This window comes from Coloeus monedula (genome assembly GCF_965178545.1).
Source record: "Coloeus monedula genome assembly, chromosome: 3".
Lineage (NCBI taxonomy): Eukaryota > Metazoa > Chordata > Aves > Passeriformes > Corvidae > Coloeus > Coloeus monedula.
In genome coordinates, this window is record NC_138783.1 from 103,906,572 (window position 1) to 103,925,027 (window position 18,456).

Here is an 18,456-nt window from a genome sequence, read left to right on the forward strand (position 1 = left end):
TTGCTTTGTAGAATTCCCTATTTATTAAACTTCCTCAATAAGACTAAACCCAAGCACTTATTTCTCAGTTTGGGGAGGCACAATGTTGTCACTCATATTGCTCATGGAAGGCAAAAGAAGTTCTGCATGCTATTTTTAAGCATAAGAAAGCTATACCTTGTTCACGAGCATTCGTTGTGCTCACAAACCAACCATGACAAACTGATCTGACATTCCTGAACGTATGCTGATTTGAGGCAATGAGAATGTCACGCAGTCTAAGCCTGCAGTTTGCTAGAGCTCTGGAGTGCTGCTTTTTACTACGTCAGAGTAAAAATTCAGAGCAGAATGCTGCAACTCTGCACTAACCCACCTTATGCTGCCTGTCCCAGAACACAACCAATTTGCTCAGTGCCCAAGGAAACATACTGACTGCCCTGCAGGGGCACGCCTCCAGCAGCCCTGCGGAGGCTTCCCAGGCCTGTAGCAGCCAGTGCCCTCTTGTAAGCTGCTCGGATGCACTGATGAGGAGTAAAGGGGCAAGCTGGCTTTCCCCAGCTCTTTCCAAGGGCTCCCAGTGGGAGCATGCATGGCATCATGCAACAAAACACTGTATACACACTCATAAGGCAGGCTGTATGTGAGGGAACATTTACAGAATGGGCACATTTAATATTAAGGGCCTATTAAAAAAAAACAAGAAAACCTGCTCACTCTTTCGTCAGAAGAATGAAAAAATAAGAAAAAGCCACAATTCGCTTAGCCACAACTAGTTTACTTACCTCTTTTTCAATTAAACAATGGTTTGGCGAAATGTTAATACCACTGAAGTTGCCAAGACAAAAAGGTAAATTTGACTTACTGAAAGCGATACCCGCCACACACTTGTTCAGAAGCTTTGTTACTTACCAAGTGGAGGCTGGAGCATGCCCCCTTTCTTTTCACAGGTCCCGATGGGCTGTATGTCCGAGGAATCCACAAGCCTCCAGAAATCATTTTTATTGTCACTTCCATCCAGCCGCAACCTTAGCCTTGCACCAGTGATTCCAATTACTGTAGCTATACAAACTGAGGTAACATTGCGAGGATCGTGGGCTTCCAGTTTCATACCAACTTTGAAATCATTCGTAGGTGGAACTCTAGACTACAATAAAAGGTAAAGGACTTTTTCTTATTGTTGTTAATATTGCTAAATTTACCAGACAGTTCAATATACAGCTTTATTCCACCCAAACATATCATAAAAATGATAAATACAAAGAAGCTTTTAAACTTGGAGTGTTTAGCAGCAAGTCAGAAAAGGCAGATGGACAACCCACCAACTGCGTAAGCTTGACTGATTTCTAAAAATATGAGGATGCTAAGAAGGTAACAAGGTAATTTTTATGAAGATGCGAACATAAAGATGGGGAGCAGTGAAGTGAATGGAATGCAAGGATATTAGGAAACATGACATTCAACTCAAAAAAACCAAAACCAAAACACAAACCAACGCACACATCCAAAAAAAAAAGAGAAAAACTCCAGCCACAAGGTTTACTACCTTTTAATTCAAAAGAAATAGCTATCCTCATTGTAATAATGTTTTGGAAATTTAAACAAAATTTGGACCCTACTGCCCTAGGCTCTACAAAAGCTCAAGTAAGAGTTTCTGCATCAAAAAAAGAGCTTACATTACAAAGAAAGAAGAGAGAAAAGGAGTTAGTGTTAACATTTTAAAGAAAGAAAACACTACTGAAGTAATATAAAACTTCTATGCTAAGACAAAACTGTAGCTTGTGCTTATTCATAGAGAACTGAATATAATCACAAACACACAATGAAATGTCAATTTAATTAGCACAAGGAAACGAAATGTGACAAATGCAATTTGGTCTTTGAGCAGAACTTTTTGTCACATGCTAAAGATGAACAAAAGAGTATCTTTTACTCATGTATCAACACACTACAGACAGAGATTGACTGGATTGCAGTCTGGTTATTTGCCTTCTCTGGTATTGCAGGCAATGACTTCACTAATGACGTTCAAAACTTTGTATTAACACTAACTGAAATGGAATGTCTCTCACTATTCTCTTTAGTTGTCTCCTCGTTTCCAGCCTAAATTTTATTAATGGAATTTTTGGCCAACAGTATCATTTAATTTATTTTTGCACTTTGGCAAATAAAACCAAAACCTACAGCTGACCCTTTCTCAGTACTCTTTCAACAACGTACATAAGTTAAGCAGTGAAATTTTTCTTAGGAGATGATGACTATTCTCCTATCACCCTGGAAACTCTCTTCTGCAACTCTTCAGTACAAAGTTGTTTTTGAATACAGACACCCAGAACTGTAAGCAGCCTTCCCCATGACATTTAAACCCAGTAGCTACCCCATCCAGACTAAAACAGTCTGACTTCTAATACAGGAGGCAGGTTAGAATACCCAAAACCATGCACATTCACACTCACAGGACTCCTATGTCCCGTTGTGCCTGCCTGACCAGGTCAAGTGGGGATCCCACAGCAGGCAGACGAGGTGCACCTACCTGTCTGCGGACACAGGAAAAGACTGAAGAAATCTGCTCCTGCAACAAGTGTTAGTGGTATTTTTTCTCCACCACATTTATATGTCTAAAATACATCTTGCTCTACTTGCTATATTTTGCAGGTGCACTATTTACAACAAACCCTAGATCAACAGCAGGAGCCCTGGAGGAGCCTGAGCCCAAAAGCCAAGGAGATGAGCAAAACTCAGTGAGCATCTGCCAATGCTGCACTCAGATAGAAGGCTGGCTGAAAGGGGAGCCTGAGCATATTAAATTTAAAGGGCAATTCAGTTTCAGGATATTGCTTCTCAGGCTGTTATTTTCTACAACCAGGGAAAGCAACTGAAATTGAGAAATTGGGGAGTTTGTTTCTTTGTTTGTGGAAAAGGTGAGCTTGTTTAAATACCAACAACTCAAGGCATTCTACTGAAAAGGTAACTCCTCCTTAAATAAAATAATAAAACCTTGCTCAGTAATAGCCTTGCTTTAACTTCTGCTCAAACTACAAGGGACGGAGCTTTTACATTTTAAATTTTCAACTGCTTGGAAGAAAGTTTTAGGGCATTGAAATTTTAAGTAGTTATTGAAAACAACTTAAAGTAACAGATAAAATACCTTCTAAATTAAGACAAATCCTTTAATAAATTTCCATTAGCTGTCTGTGTCTGTGTCTTAATTTATGGTAGAGGCTTTAATTTATTGTTCCCCAAGCAATTTTTAATTACTACAAAATTTAAACTTTTAAAATTCCCACAGGTCACCAGTTCTGGGTATAATTGTCAAATTAAGTTTCTCTCTACTCTTTATTTTCTGGCTGGCCAGCGCAGCGTATTTCTTTGCATTATACAGAGTAATAGTGACACATACAATTCATGTGTAACCCAATAAAAGTCAAATGAGTCCTACACAAAGCAGAAGCACTTGAGGTTCTAAAATTTGCAAACATTATGTAGTGAGAGGATCTAGCTCTACACTAATAACCATTGCATATCACTTTCTACTTAAAGGTCGACTCTTCGAAAAACTGAAAATCTGTATATGTAAATTGTTTTGAATTTACTATGCACATAAATTAAAGTTCTTTCCAACTCACACACTCCTTAAGCAATTCAGGTCACTTGGATTTATCTCAGTCAATGCATGTCACCTAAGCATCTCCCTTCAAGGCATTATCTGGTTGCTCAGTTCAGACTTGAGCATTTCTAGGGAAGAGAAAGATACAAGAAAGGCACATGGAAAGGCTTTTGAGCAGCTTTCTGCAGTAGTTACATTCCTTGGGAGCATATACTCTGCTCATGGTGGCTTATGGTCTGTGAGTATGGCATTTACCCAGAAAGAGCCAGGAATATGCTGCTGCCTGGCATTTAACCTCAGAATGATCCAGGGACATCCTACCACTCTCTGTCTCTACCCAGGAGGAGTTTGAGGTGTCTGCCTTGTGAAAAACACATACTGTGAACTTAATTTCTGGAGCTCCACTCAGAGCTATGGACACCAGTGGTTTTAGCCACCTCTCATTGAAAGCAGTATGTGAGGGGCTCTTTGCCCTTTATCCTCATCTGCAAAGAGCAAGCTGAGGTTCAAGATCTAGCATGAGGAAATGCTACCATCTGTGTTGCTCTCTCTTTATTCTCCATTCCTGCAACTGCTTTAGACTCACTGAGTGATGGTTCCTCTCCTTCTCAGACTATTCAATTCATGCTGCTTCTTATTTGGCCCCCACTGGAGGCCAGTATCATTTACAGTATAATCAGACCACCAACAGGCCCTAGAAAACAATTTCTGAACATGCCCAAGCCACTAGACTAGACATGCACTGCTTGTCACACCTATTACACTTCTATGAACCTGAACAATCCAATTCCTTAGCAACTATCTTCCTAACACAGTGAGGGCATACAGACCAAAATGAATCCTATTTAACTTTACGGAGACAAGATATACCTCAGCTTGGGAAAACAGAGAGGAAGATGCCTAAAGAGATCGACTCAGTCTCCAGAGGGCTGAATAACTGGAGGTCATTAGCTCACACAAGATGGTAGATTTAAACTTTATCTGCAAATACATATCAGACCATCAGGTGAGGGGGATCAAACTTGTAAGGTACAGTGTAATATAAAATAATACATTAAACACCCTCCATTATAAATCCAGTATTTCCTCTGTTTTCCCATATACTCCCCTTGGTTTTTTTTAACTTTAGTATCTTTTACTCCTAATTAGAAAGCACTCTGTTCAGAAAGAGATAAAATTAAACATATTAGAGATCCAGGAAAAAAGCGGTGACTAAACTCTACTACAGAAACATCTTACAGCTAGACAGAACTGAAAGAAATCTTTCAAAAATGGGGCAGAGGAATGACTCCTCTGACAATCAGCCAAATTTTTAATTCTCACTAAAACCATGGTACCACTAAGATTATTGAAAAAAGTAGAAAACATTTTTGAACCTGACAAGGCTATCTGTTTTCATTAACTAGTCTTTTTTTTTTTTTTAGAGGCAAACGGAGTTCAAAGATACAACTTTAATGAAACCCTCAAAATTTGGCTTGAGGCAGAAACCAAGAATGAAAAAACTTCCGTAGCTAGCAACTGCCAAAACTGTAAGCTACTGATAACTACAGATCAAAAGAAGTCAAATGGGAAGTCTGCAAGCAGTCTAAACGTGGAAGCTTTTCTAGGATCACCCTGTAACAGGCATACATACACACACACTTGCAAAATAGTAACTGTCATACCTGTCTGAAACAATGCAGAGGGGCAGCTACTGATTCAGTCTCTTTCAGATAATCATCCCAATTAAACTGTTCTGGAAGACACAAGGAAAAAAAAGACCATATACACCATTTTTTAAAAGGGAACTTAAATTAAATGGGGAGTTGAGGAAAGAAAGGAAAACTATCTTGTAGAATACATTTTTTTCAAGAACAGAGCTATTCTCAAATGGAAACTCTGCCTTTGAAACACATACAGATCTCAAAGGAGCTTCAAGAGTACTGTTAATTTACAGGGGTGAACACATAATAGGCAAAAATAATATAAACCTTCCTTCAATTTTTTTTTTTGGTCCCTATGCAAAATGATCCAAGTCAGAATATCTAGATTCAATTCTCTGCATAAGATCTCCCAAGCATCCTTATGTAAATCACATTAGCCTTGCTAAATCTTAGCTCCCCTAACAGCAGGGTTGATATGATAACCTTATGAGTACTGAGATGATATACATTGAAAAACACAGACACATGGATTCTGTTGAAATATATGTTATGAATACTATCCTCAGTCCACTAGAAAGCAAAATGATTAGCATAGCCTTCCAACTACATCTTTGTCTCTTTTTATCTGAAGTCACATATAGGTTTCTTTTTGTAGAATATCATGTTAATATGGCATATACAGGTAAATATTATGGCAATGCTAAGTAACAAAATCATAGTATTTTTTCCAGTGTTAATAGTGGCACTGTTTATGTGTATGGGCAAGTGGATTCTGCATTTGATTTAATTAGTGTTACCAGTTTTGCATGAATGGAAAAATATGAAGTACCAACATCAAAGATATAAGCAAGCGTTTCAATTATTTTAATAAAAAGTGTAAAAGAAAAACTACAATGGAACAGCTGATATTTTTGTTACTAAATTATCTAAGTGAGCTCTTTTGCTTATTTTTTTGTTTGGGCAGCTGGCATCTTTCTGATGTTCCTGAAGAATAAAGCACTGATGAACCCAAAATGATGCAGTGATGCCACCCAGTGGCTCAGCAACAGCCACTCACACAGCCTACAGCAAAATCCTTGGGGATGATGGAGAGCTCGCTCCGGGTGTGCCAGTAATTCTTCCAAAAACACCACTGGGTACAGACACTTAAACACATCTCTGCAGTTTTCAGGAGAGAGGAGAAGCAAAGAAACAATCAGAAAATGGCAGCATTTTCCAGCACTCACACACAGCTTCTCTGAAGGATGTGTGGTGTCTCAAACCCAGAGACCGCCTGCAGTAGCACAGCATTCAGCTGACAATATCAAGTGCCTCAAGCAAAAGGGAACCATCCCCTTGGGCTGCTGAGATCCTGGGTTTTGTTGAAACAGACTCAAAAGTGTACAAGTCATTTGTCCTTGGCACTGCAGAAGCCATGTGCTTGTTAGCTATGTGAGAAATTAGTAACAAGTCAGTAAAATCTTAAAAGCTGTTAATTTGGTGGTGTGGAGTATGTGCAGGCTGGTAACAAAGACACTTCTACACAACATTTTGGAATTCTGCCTATTTTGAAATGAAAATTTTATTCACACATTTATATAGTAACACTGATTTTGTATTACTTACAAAAGGCAGGACACAGTAACTTAAGCATATATTAGATATTTGTATTTCAGGAAGGCAGAAATGGCTCTTCAGAGCTTTCTCCAGAAAGCAGCCTCCAGATTTGTAGCTCTTTTCATTAACAGGCCGAGGAGGGTTCAAAAATTAAGTATTATGAACTAATAGCAAGATTTTGTCTCATAAAAATTCTTCTTAGAGTCTAATAATAAAGTTGCCACTTCAGTTGCCTTCTGATTTACAAAAAAAAAAAAAAAAAAAAAATTTTTAAATCAGAGTTTACCTTAGTAAAGTACCTAATTCAACAAAACTAAAACTAGTCAGACAAAAACATTAGTTGTGTCCCAGCTGTCTCAGATCTAACATGATGTAAAAGCTGTAGTCATGCATCACAGCCTCATTGTGTTAAGGACTGTACAAATATAGATACTTCAGTGACATTGCATTTACCAGGAGAAACCCTCATTCATCTCCTCCAAAAAAATTATATAGTAACACAGTAATTTCCCAAATTATTTCAATTATAATAACAGGACAGTAAATTTGGTGGGATGACCAAAAATACACAGGGAAAGAAACAGTTGGTTGGTTTTTTTTTCAAGAGAACATTTACTAGAAAGACACATAAGGTAACACAAGCAGCCAGCTGCAGATAAAAGCCAAGATGAAAACAACATTGCCTAGCTTTGTTTTAAATCCTAGCTATCAAAAGCTCTTGCATCAAGCTGAAATGTCCTGGAGTTTAAATTAGAAACTCTCCACCTGTGAAGATACACTGTATTAAATCAGAGCCAAGCTCTCAGAAATGGTGCTAATTATCATTTAATTACTGCAGTCACAGAAAGAGGAGACACATGTATGTGTGCAACATGTAAGATGCATCTCTAGAAAGATAATCACTTTGAAAAAGTATCTACACGAAAGCTTCTCTGTATTCTCAGTGTGCACAGGTAAAGAAGCAACTGTATTATACATATTTCTAATTCTAAAGACGCTGAAAATATGCAGCTTCTGACAACAAGAAATCCTGAAGAAAATTAGCTCACACTAAATAATTTAATGTGCATTTCTCTTCACACTCTGCAGGCTGAATTAAACAGCTTAAGAAAAGACCATTATGCAACAAGCACAACTTTATAACCCACCAGGAAAGTGAAAACTCGACAGAAAAAGAAAATTTTATGCTGAAGAACAAATCAGCATATACTGGAAATGGGAGGGAACAACGCAAAACCCACACCAGAAGGTAACTAGAGTCTTTTGTAAATGAAAAAAATATTAGTTTATAACCAGCATAGGAATGAAGCTCTTAAACAGTGATTCGAAATAAGCAGCAATTGCAAAAAAAGCCTGACTAATTTAAAAATGGAAGGACAGAGTTTATGTCACAGTTGCTTGCATTACTGGCCCTGACCCATGGGTCAATGATCCTTGATGCTCTCTGCAATGCTGTATCAATACCCTATCACTTCTTGTCAAACCTGCCAATCCCAAAGTAACTCAAGCAAAAAGGGACCCCAGGAGGTATCTAGTTCAGCCTCCTGCTCCTCCAGGGTTCCATCAGACTCAAAGTGAAGATTTTCCCATCAAGGAGGAATTTCTTATGCTCCAGCCAGTATTTGTCACTTCTCCTTTCACTGCAGCTCTGAGAGGAGCTCCGTCCCCTTTTCATCTGCCTGTCAGGTAACTGAAGACATCATGACCATCTCCCATAAGCTTTCTCTTCTTCTGGCTGAAAAGGAAACATTTCTTCTGGTTTCGGTACCAGTTTTTCTGCTTACATCTTGCATTTTGGCTCCTTCATTTCCTTGCTGGACTTCCAGCCAGCCTGCTCCAGTACAGCAGTGCCTTCCTTGTACCGTGCAGCTCAAAGCTAAACACAGTTCTCCGCATGCAGCCTCCCAAATTCCCCAAAGCAGTGAACCCCTCCCTCCGGCCTGCTGCCCGCAGTCCTGCCCACAGGATCCCCATGCAGTTGACGTCTTCCGCCACAAGAGCACGCTGCTGGTCCACACTCAGCTGCTGCCTGCCGGGCTCCAGGGCCTTTCCTGCTGAGTTCCTTTCCAGGCAGCCAGCGCCCCGCTTGGGCTGCTGCAGGGCTCCGGTCTGCCCGGGGGCCGGGAGGGGCTCTCCATTCGCCAGTGAGTCTCACCAGTGTCCTGCCATTCCATTCCCGCAGCACTGGTAAGTCCATCTGAAGGGCAGTCCTGACTTCCAACCTACTGGCTACTCCTCCCCAGTAGATGCTGCCCACAAACTGGTTTGGCAGCGTGTTCTGTCCAATTGTCCTCATCTGACAATAAGGCATAAAACAGCATCAGGCCTAGTACTGACCTCTAAGAAATGCCACTAGCTACCATCTGCCAGGTGGACCTTGCACTGCCTGACAAGCCAGTTGATTTTTCATCCACCTATCCAAACCACACCTCACCAGTGTGGCTGAAAGGACACTACAGAAACTGTACAGAAAGCCTTGCTAAAGCAGACATGAACAAAATCCACTGCTCTCCTCTGTTTACAGAAGAACTTACAACAAAAGGCAATCAGTCATGCACGGTTCACACTTGGCAAATCCACCTCCACTGTTCCTAACCTCATCTTTGTCCTTTATTTGCTTGGAAATGATTTCTAGAAAGATTTTCTCCATAGTCTTCCTGAAGACTTAGATCAGCCTGTAATTCCCCGGGTGCTCCTGTCTTGTCCTTCTTGACAGTGCACACTATTTGACCTTTTCCAGGTCAATTGTGAAACCTCCTCAATCACTATAAGTTCTCCAAAAGGAGCAAGAAGCCTCATAGTGACATCAGTCCCCTACCTCAGCACCCCTGGAGGCATCACATCTTCTGCCATTAATAAGTGAATGCCCAGTTTGTTGAAGTGCTCCCCATCTTCTTTCACCACACATAATTCTCCAGTTAAGTGCAAGTCAGAAGTTTTACAAAGTTTTAACTGAAGATTTAAAATATGAATTGTCACTTGCAGATTGGTAGAATTTAAGGTCCTGGTTTATCTGACTTAATATAATACAGTATCACTGTAGCCTAAACACTGTTTGAGCAGATGGAGCACATCTTGTCTTCTCAGATCACCCCTAGGTTCCCTTGGCACCCATCTGAGACTTTGGACATGGAGATGGATCATTTCTAGTCTTCATCCCACAATCTCTCTCCTTCAAATATGAGACTTCCTTTTAATTTTTGTTCACACACTCTTGCAGATACAGTCATTTAAGTGTAAGGTATTTCATACTCCGCTTTATACCTTGTACCTCTTTCTATATGTTGAGATCCTTCAATTACAAATTTTCTTCTCCTCACGTCTTTCTCTACTCACTTTAGTCTATTTTTTTAACCCATTCTTCTCACACCTCTGTATCTCCCCTCCCACTTTTCCTATCACACATTCCCCTGGAAACGCTGCAGACTTCCTAGTTGCTAGCCCAAAACACTGTATGGCATCTTTCTTCATCTAGCATCAAGAGGCTCTTTCTGCTCCTCTGCCACCAACAAGCAACAACACAGGATAAAAATTATCTCATCTGTAGAAAACCAGAGATCTTGCAAGCAACTCCTCTCCGTTTGAGATTTCATGAGGAAGTTCAGTGCCCAGACACTAGGTTAACAGCACAGACCAAGTGGAAGAACACAGATGACAGAATAAGGCTTGCATGCTTAGCACTGCTTCTCCACAAAGCTTTTTCAACACCTTGCTCTCAACTGCAGGAGGAGGCAGGGACATTTTCCGGCGACTCATGAAATATGGTTATCTTATCCACACATGAAAAGCATTTTGCTGGTGGGGGGGATGTCTTATAGCACTCCGTCTGTCATGTCAGACAACATTATTTAAAACAGACACGCTGAGTCCAGTTTGACTGGAGCTCCTTTTACACCACAGAAGATGGAAAAAGAGACAAATACACTTCCTTTTCTGGCTCAAAGTAACAGGGACAAATATCAAAGATGACAGGTTGCCCACAGAGGTTGTGGAGTCTCCTTCTGTGGAGATATTCATAAGTTTTCTGGACACAATCCTGAGTTACATGCTCTAGGGGATCCTGCTTGAACAGGAGCTTGGACTAAAATGACCTCCAGTGGTTCCTTCCAACCTTACCCATTCTGTGATTGCCAGAATCCAAATAAATGAAAAAATTAGCTCTGGTAAATAGAATAGCAGAAGGCTGTAATATGGCTGGTATTGTATCTTTTATGCAAAGTCATTACCTCAACTACCCAGCTACTCTGTCAGTACCCCAGCATGTTTGATCAGTGACTATGCTACTTGTCTCCTCTGGAACCTAAGAAGAACCAGACCATTTATCAGGAGTCAGAAGGCACAGAAAAGTGAGCAGAGTGAGAATTTAAATAATTCAGTGTCATTTTCTCAAGAACTCCTGATGAGATTTTGTACTTTAATCAATACTGCCCATGACATTTCTTACTATCCCAAATTCAAGCAAATAATATGAACATGCAAAGGGTATCTAAGGATGTTGCTGTTGTCTCACTGCAGCCCACAGAAGCTATCCTGACAGCAATCTCATGTATACACTGCCTTATGGCACCTGCAGAGGATAGTAGAGGCTAAGTTAGCTAAGAATGTGGATAATTTCTGGTACGTGTGCACTTTCCTCAGTTTACTGAAAAACACAAATTCAGTTCTCATATCAATTATTTAAAGTAAAATTAGAATCACGGGCAATTTAATCCAGCTAGCAATCCTAAAAACTCAAGACTATTAAGTTGAAAATCCTTCTCTTCACGAGGAAACACATTAAGGAAATAGAAGATAATTGCAGCAGAAAAGGCATGAAACTGAGAAATACATGATGAGAAGAACAGACATCAGTAATGGTCTAAAAATAATAATCTTTACACAGCATCTTTGGTTATACATACAAAGAGTACTTATCTTGGCTAGTAAAACTAGCAGGTTCAACTCAAGCAGTTACTACTATCACTTTCTATACCAAAACATACTTTCCTAAGTTAGACAAAAGCAAAGGTGTGTTTTTAACTACCCACCAGTAATAACCCAAGAGATTCCAACAAGACAAAAAACACTCAGAAAACAGTACAATCCATACACACACTTTTTCTTTTAGAGTACCTTAACTAATAACCTGGCAGCTGCAATACCTACCACTTTTTAAAGACGGGTTGTTTGCCTGCTGATTCTTTCCATCTTTCTCTTTTCTAATATTCTTTGAATCTAAAAGACAAGATTCCATTACATAATAAATGTAATATTCACATTCTATCGATGTCCAGCATAACACAGAATGCTTTCAAACAATACAGAATATCTTGCTGACTTTCTTTTATTCATTTCAGTGCATAATCAAAAAGGTATCTATACTCCAAATTTAATCACTGGACTATTTTGCCTCCAAAATATATTGAAAAATACAGCATGAAAAAGCAGAGATTTTGACTCCTTTATATCAATTATCAGAATAAATCCAGTTTCAAAATACATAGTATCAGCTCTACAGACAGCAATCCTGCCCTATTTTTTAACAGTTTTACTCAACCTACACACCATTTGAGATCCTAAAGATCACTGGATATCTTTATACATCTGGTCTAGATCACTGTGAACTGAGAAACAAGGAAAAAACCAAACCCACCCTAAAACTGTATTTCTGAGTTAAAGATTTCATTCTATATTTAGATTCTTGAATACTCAATATTTTCAATACAAAATTCTCAAATACTCAAAGCAGCTATCTCAGTGCACACGTCAGTTATTTAAAAGAATGATTCAGGAGAATCTACCTTCCCTATCATTAATCGTGGCACACACTCAGAAAGGGGTCTGCCATATTTCATTTTTGATGGATTTCAGCATGTATGAGAGACACAGGAGAACTGGGCAGCTATAATGGAGAAGACAGAGAGACAGTTCCACTCATTCCTTTTAAAATTGTTGTTTGGTGACCTACTTTTGACACTCATGGACTCATGTGCAATTCAAATATGACACTGACCTGACTACAAAAATGCAAGTACATTTTTAATTTTAAAAAGCTTTTTTGTTTTTACCAAGATCTGCATAGGAGATTAACTGTCTTGGTCTGAAAATGTCTTAGTACTGGGAATGGAGTTGCTCCTCTAGTTAGGCTTGTGCCTAGCCTTGGGTTATCCCAGTTAGCCTGAACTTGTACAGGTGAAGGGAAGGCTCACTTTTACTGCAAGATTGTGTTAGTAGCTGATTATTAGTAGCCGATCATAGTAGCTGTATTCACTCATTTTTAAGTCTTTGGCTACTGATTGGCTTGCTCTTGAAATAAAACCACTCCTGACCGAGAATGTGAAGCATTTGGTGACAGAAACACTTGAAATAAAATGAGTTGTTCTGCAGCAACGACTAAGCCCTAACAGTGTTTCTCTTCTATTCTCTGTAAGTAAAGCATTTCTTGAAACAGAGTACTGACAAGCTACATGTGGTGTTCAACACTTCCATCTCACATCTTTCATTATCAAGGAATTGCCATGTAAGGCAAGAGCTGAGTCATGACAATCTTCTGCCATCAGTCCCAAAATCCTCCCCTACCACTCAGTGAGAACAGGATAAGCCATCCACATGGCTCTGCACTTGATAGGATGTGATGCTCCTTTGGCCAGAGCACAGCAATGGCATGGTGCCCTCAGGGATGACCAGCCATGGCCTCACCAACCAGAGCCACCCCTTCACTCTGTCCAGGAGCTACCATGAGGATGGCACTGGGGGCAGCCCCAGCACTGGGCACCATCTCAGGAGACAGGCTGGGGATGGGATGGGACACGGGGCCCAGGCTGTGGTGATCTGGAGACCAACCCTGCTGCGGCATCACTGGGGCAGGGGCCTGACATGGGGTCCTGGGCAGGGCAGGTGGAGGCCCCAGGTGAGTGAGGGTCATTAAAGCCCATTAGTGTACTCAGGACCAGGACACCTTCCAGGAATAACCCAGACTCCACAGTCCTAGAAATCACCACACAGCTACGTAACTGCTCAAAATACACTGCAAAAATACCACCTTTCTCTCCTAAAGCAGACATGGGCAGAACGCCAAGCCCTTTGAAAAGGAAACAAGATGCGATCTTTACTCCTTGACTTTATCTTCTTTCTTGACTTACCTGTTCTTTTTTTTGGAAAAAGTTTGCTTTGGAACATTTTCTATTATATAGGTTCCTGAAAAAAAATGCTTATGAAGGTCAACTACAGATGGAACTGCTGACATTATTTGGGACAGTGCCCACAGAGCTCTAACCCCAGCACCTCCTCAGCAGCAGGGCTTTAACCTACACAAGTGGACACCCTACAACTACCTGTGGGAATCTCAGAAGAGGTAGTGTTAAAACTAGTTCAGTAACACTGACAAGATGCAAGGCTAAAATTCACCTTCTTCATCCTACAGGTCAAAATATATTTCATCCAGCCTCTTCAGGATTTAGCTGAATCCAGCTAATTTTCTACTGGGGGGTAGCAATCAACAGCAGAACTTTTTGCCGTGTTCTATAAGCTCAGTCAGGTTTTTCCAAAAACAGTCATGATACTATCTATCACAGATATCAGGCTGTCAGCTTTCAGAACAAGTAACTTCCCAATATGACTATTTCCAAAAAGGAAATCAGTAAGTCTCTTATGTGGAACTCTGTTGAAAGAAGAGAAGTAATAACTGCTTCCTACAAACACTCAAAGCTTGAAAGGACAGAGTCATGAAAGAATATCTACCCAACAGCGCTAGATTAAAAACAAGATGACAGCCTTTCATGATGAGAGACATCAAGAACAGGTGAAAGAATGTGAAAAACTGCAGCCTGGACACCACATGTGTACTTGCTGACAATCACTACATGAATTATTTATTCCCTGTACCAGCCAGCTTTAGTGCCTATTTCAAAAATATCACAGCAAATATGGAACTTAAAACATAACACTCTTGGCAACATATTTTTCTTATCAGAAATTAGAAAACTACGGAAAAGATGATTATATTAATGAGAAGTGGATTTCTTAATAGCATTTTAAACAACTATTTCATTTGAGGTGGAGGCATTTTCATTCACAGTGAACACAAAGCACTGTCACTATCACCTGTTTTTGATGGCCAGAAGTCTGCTCTTTAAAATGCACCAATAAATCTCACCCAGCACATGCAGAAGCATCCAAAAATAAGTCTGAATAAAACCAAGATTGCTTTCAAAGGATCCCCTTACTTTTATGTATTCCAACCTTCTTCAGTGGGAAGTTGGGGATACCATTACAAAGCTGAAGGGTTTGTCTCAGCAGATGCAAAGCTACCAAAAAGAAGAAGTACCAACCTGTTTTTACACGAGACACCCTGTATCTACTACTACCCCAGCAAACCTTCCCCCAGTCTGTATTTCACAGTCACTACTTCACAGTCTGTACTTCCTGGCCTTGTTCAGGTGTGCTTTTTGCAATGTTGGCAGTTAGGGTGGATAAAAAAATTTAAGAAAATAAGATTTTATTAAAATCCAATTTTATAAATATTAACCTATTTAATAAACACATGAGGCTTTTAATGCATGCCAATCTGCATTTGAAATTTTGACAGTCTAAATTTTAATAAATTTAGTTTTCAAAAATCACTGAAAAAAATTAAGACAGAAGGCTATTATTCAAATCACTGGGCTGAACAAGATGACTCTCTGCTCATACCTTGGTCAAGTTTTGAGGTCAAACCTCAAAAAATGAGGTAATGAAAGACATAAGATGTACCTGTAAATAATTGTACAGGTACAAAGAGTGTTTTCTTTTCGTCCCCTTCCACATTCAGCTCCTAACCACATTCAATGGCTAATTCCTTGAAACCTGAAAATTTGACTTGAAAATAAGAACTCTATTTATATGTTGGAGACAGAAGAGAGTTATTAGTTCTAGAGTCTTGAAGCTTATCATAACAAAAAAAAAAAGGTCATCTTAATTCATCATCTATCTTCCTCCGTCCAATTTTAAAGGGACAAATTTCAGTTTATTTTTCAATGTAAAACACAGTATGTTTTAGATCATTTGCCAAAACAAGAGTTAGAATGAAATGCTGTTTAATCAAATGGACTTAATCAAATGCTACTCAGCTCTCTAAAAGAACAAAGACACCAATTTCAAAAAAAGTTTTGAAAATAAAGTAATACATATAAGTACGTAGCAGTTATATATTTGCTATGTATCTATACATATTTAGCCTATATCATGTACAGGCTAAATAACCCATGAAAGATTTCTTTCTTCTCAGTAGCAAGATTAGAGTACAGCATACACTAAAATTTTAAAAGCAACATATTCTATTGTTCACCAACTACTTCTTTTCTAGAGTGCACTTCATAAGCTAAAGCTTTAGATACAAGCCAAGATCAGAGTAAGATTATTTAACATAGTTCTTCCACTTACTGATTCAGAACTCCGTGTGTTTACATTACTCCCACCCTATCTGTAACCACAGAATTCTGCTGATAAGATTACTCAACAGAAGACAGGCAAGAGCAACCACATCTATCACTTAAGAAATTAGAGACAAAGAAAAAAAAAAAAGACAAAGCTATCCTGACTGACTCATGAATACCAAATAAAAAAAAATAGTTAGAGAAGGTAGTGGTAAAGCTCTGGGCAAAGACAATCCTGTGACCAATTTGTATTTCCTCTTACAAGCTTCCATACTGAACTCCAGTTTCTTGCCTGAGATGCTTTAAAACTCTGCAACTTCTTTCTAGAAGAGTCAACCTTCCAGCAAACTAGATGATTGTTTTGTTTAAGTGATGGCAAGCACCACCTTTTTTAACAGTAATAGTTTTTATCCCAGAATGGTGTGCTACAAGGGAAGGCAAATATGTGCTGTCTTCTAAGACTTGTTATTTGCTTATTGTCCAATGTGCGGAAAATGAAGTTCACAGTCATGCTTTCGAGACTTCTGCAGCTATGCCTTAACCACCCTGAAGTCTTCAACTCTTCTGGGTGTTCAAAACATAGCAGGACACCACTTTTCTCAAACCAACCCCTTGTCTTCTCCTGATGCATGTGAAATACCATTGAGTGACAAAAAATTTTGCTCTTCCCAAGCCACACAGTTACTCACCCTCAAACGAAGTTTACTAAGACAAGCCCCAGACTTACCATTGCTCAGGAAGGGGCCTACTTCTCACTCCCTACTACACAGGGGTGTAAGCACCTTTTAGCTACCATTCACCAAGCCTCAGTGCATGCAGCTGAGGCTATCCAGACAGAACAAATATGAAATTTCTCCTTTCCCTTCTTTTTGTGCTTCCCTAGTGGGATTCTTATCTTATCTGCTTGGAACAGGGAGACTCTTTGACTATATTTAGACAACAGCCATGCAGAAAACCTACAAGAGAAGGGGACAGACTTCCTCCATAAACTCTTGGTGCAACAATTAAACGGATGACTCCTGCCATTACAGAAAATCTATTCTAGCAAAAGACAATTATTTACCAAGGGAACACAGAAGCACATAAAGCAGCTTGGGCTGAAGATGGAAAGCTCAAGGAAAGTACAAAAGTGCTATCAGCCTTTTATGGGGGAGGACTACCAATCTGGAAGCTTTCAAAGCAGCAGCAACATGGTTTCAGACAGTGGATCTTTTGCTCTTCATATTTTTTTGTTTCACCAGCCCAAACGCTCTTGTTTCTTCTGAAGTCTCACTCTCTGTTTTAGCTCTCAACTCACAATTAACATCTGCAGACATGACAGAGCAGGAATCGTACTTTTGTGGTACACAGTGTACTTGTGGATGAATTTCTTTTAAAATATTCATTTTATCTTCAAGAGACAGTTGCTAATACCATTCACTGTGATAAAATTTGATTCTTTGTCCTACTTAGTTATTATCCTGCTAAATTATAGGCAGTTCCAGAATAAAGCCCTACATTTCATTTAACAGCACATCTAGACAAATTCCTCAATTTCAGAGTACAGTAATGGTTTCAAGGCTGTCACAGGACAGAATTCTTTTCACTGAACTTGTACAACTCAAGGCAGCCAAATTCAGCATATGTATTCTAAAACAATGTGAAGTTTGAACTAACCTGTATTCAGTAAATATCACAAACTGTCTTCCTTAATCTGACAGTATAGCAATTGTCAAGTTGTATCCCATCAGCTTCAAAAAGAGAATTTAGCAGGTTCCCCACTTTCTTTCCTCTTGGATTAAAGCTACTAGGCCTTACCTTTAGCTGCTGTTCTCCCCATGGTAACACTTCTGTGATCTCCCCTCTCACAATAAAAAGGCTGAAGTTGAAAGACCAGTTAATTCTTCCTTTCAGCACAACAGTTTCCTGTGGAGCAGTAATACAACAAGTTAGGGGGGAGGTTGTTGTTGGCGTTTGGGTTTTCTTTTTTTGGAAAGGATGATTTTTTTTTGTATTGGTGTATAATTATCTTGCTGGTTTAAAATTACAAATGTTTAACAAACTATGTGTAGGAGAGTAGTGTGCAAACAACAGTTATATAAAAGTAGCAAGGGTACCAAACACAAACTTTCATTTTGTTGTTTTAAACAGTTAATGGTCTAATGATTTGCTTTTTCCACAGATTTCTAATATAAAGAAAGATAAAAAATGTGCTTTATTCCTTTTCCCCCCAAGAAACATTACTGAAAAATGGAAACCTTTA

General features: G+C 39.3%; 1 protein-coding gene across 1 annotated transcript in view; it reads right to left on the reverse strand.

The window, feature by feature from the left end:
* Nucleotides 1-18,033, reverse strand: part of SCML2 (Scm polycomb group protein like 2) — a gene marked incomplete at both ends in the record, with an annotated part of 55,829 nt that extends 37,796 nt beyond the window's left edge. Inside the window, 4 exons of the mRNA XM_082277707.1 lie at nt 889-1,123; nt 5,248-5,318; nt 11,968-12,036; nt 18,012-18,033. Of these exons, the coding sequence (XP_082133833.1) occupies nt 889-1,123; nt 5,248-5,318; nt 11,968-12,036; nt 18,012-18,033 (397 nt within the window). The remainder of the gene's footprint in view (nt 1-888; nt 1,124-5,247; nt 5,319-11,967; nt 12,037-18,011) is intronic.
* Nucleotides 18,034-18,456: the final 423 nt, after the last annotated feature.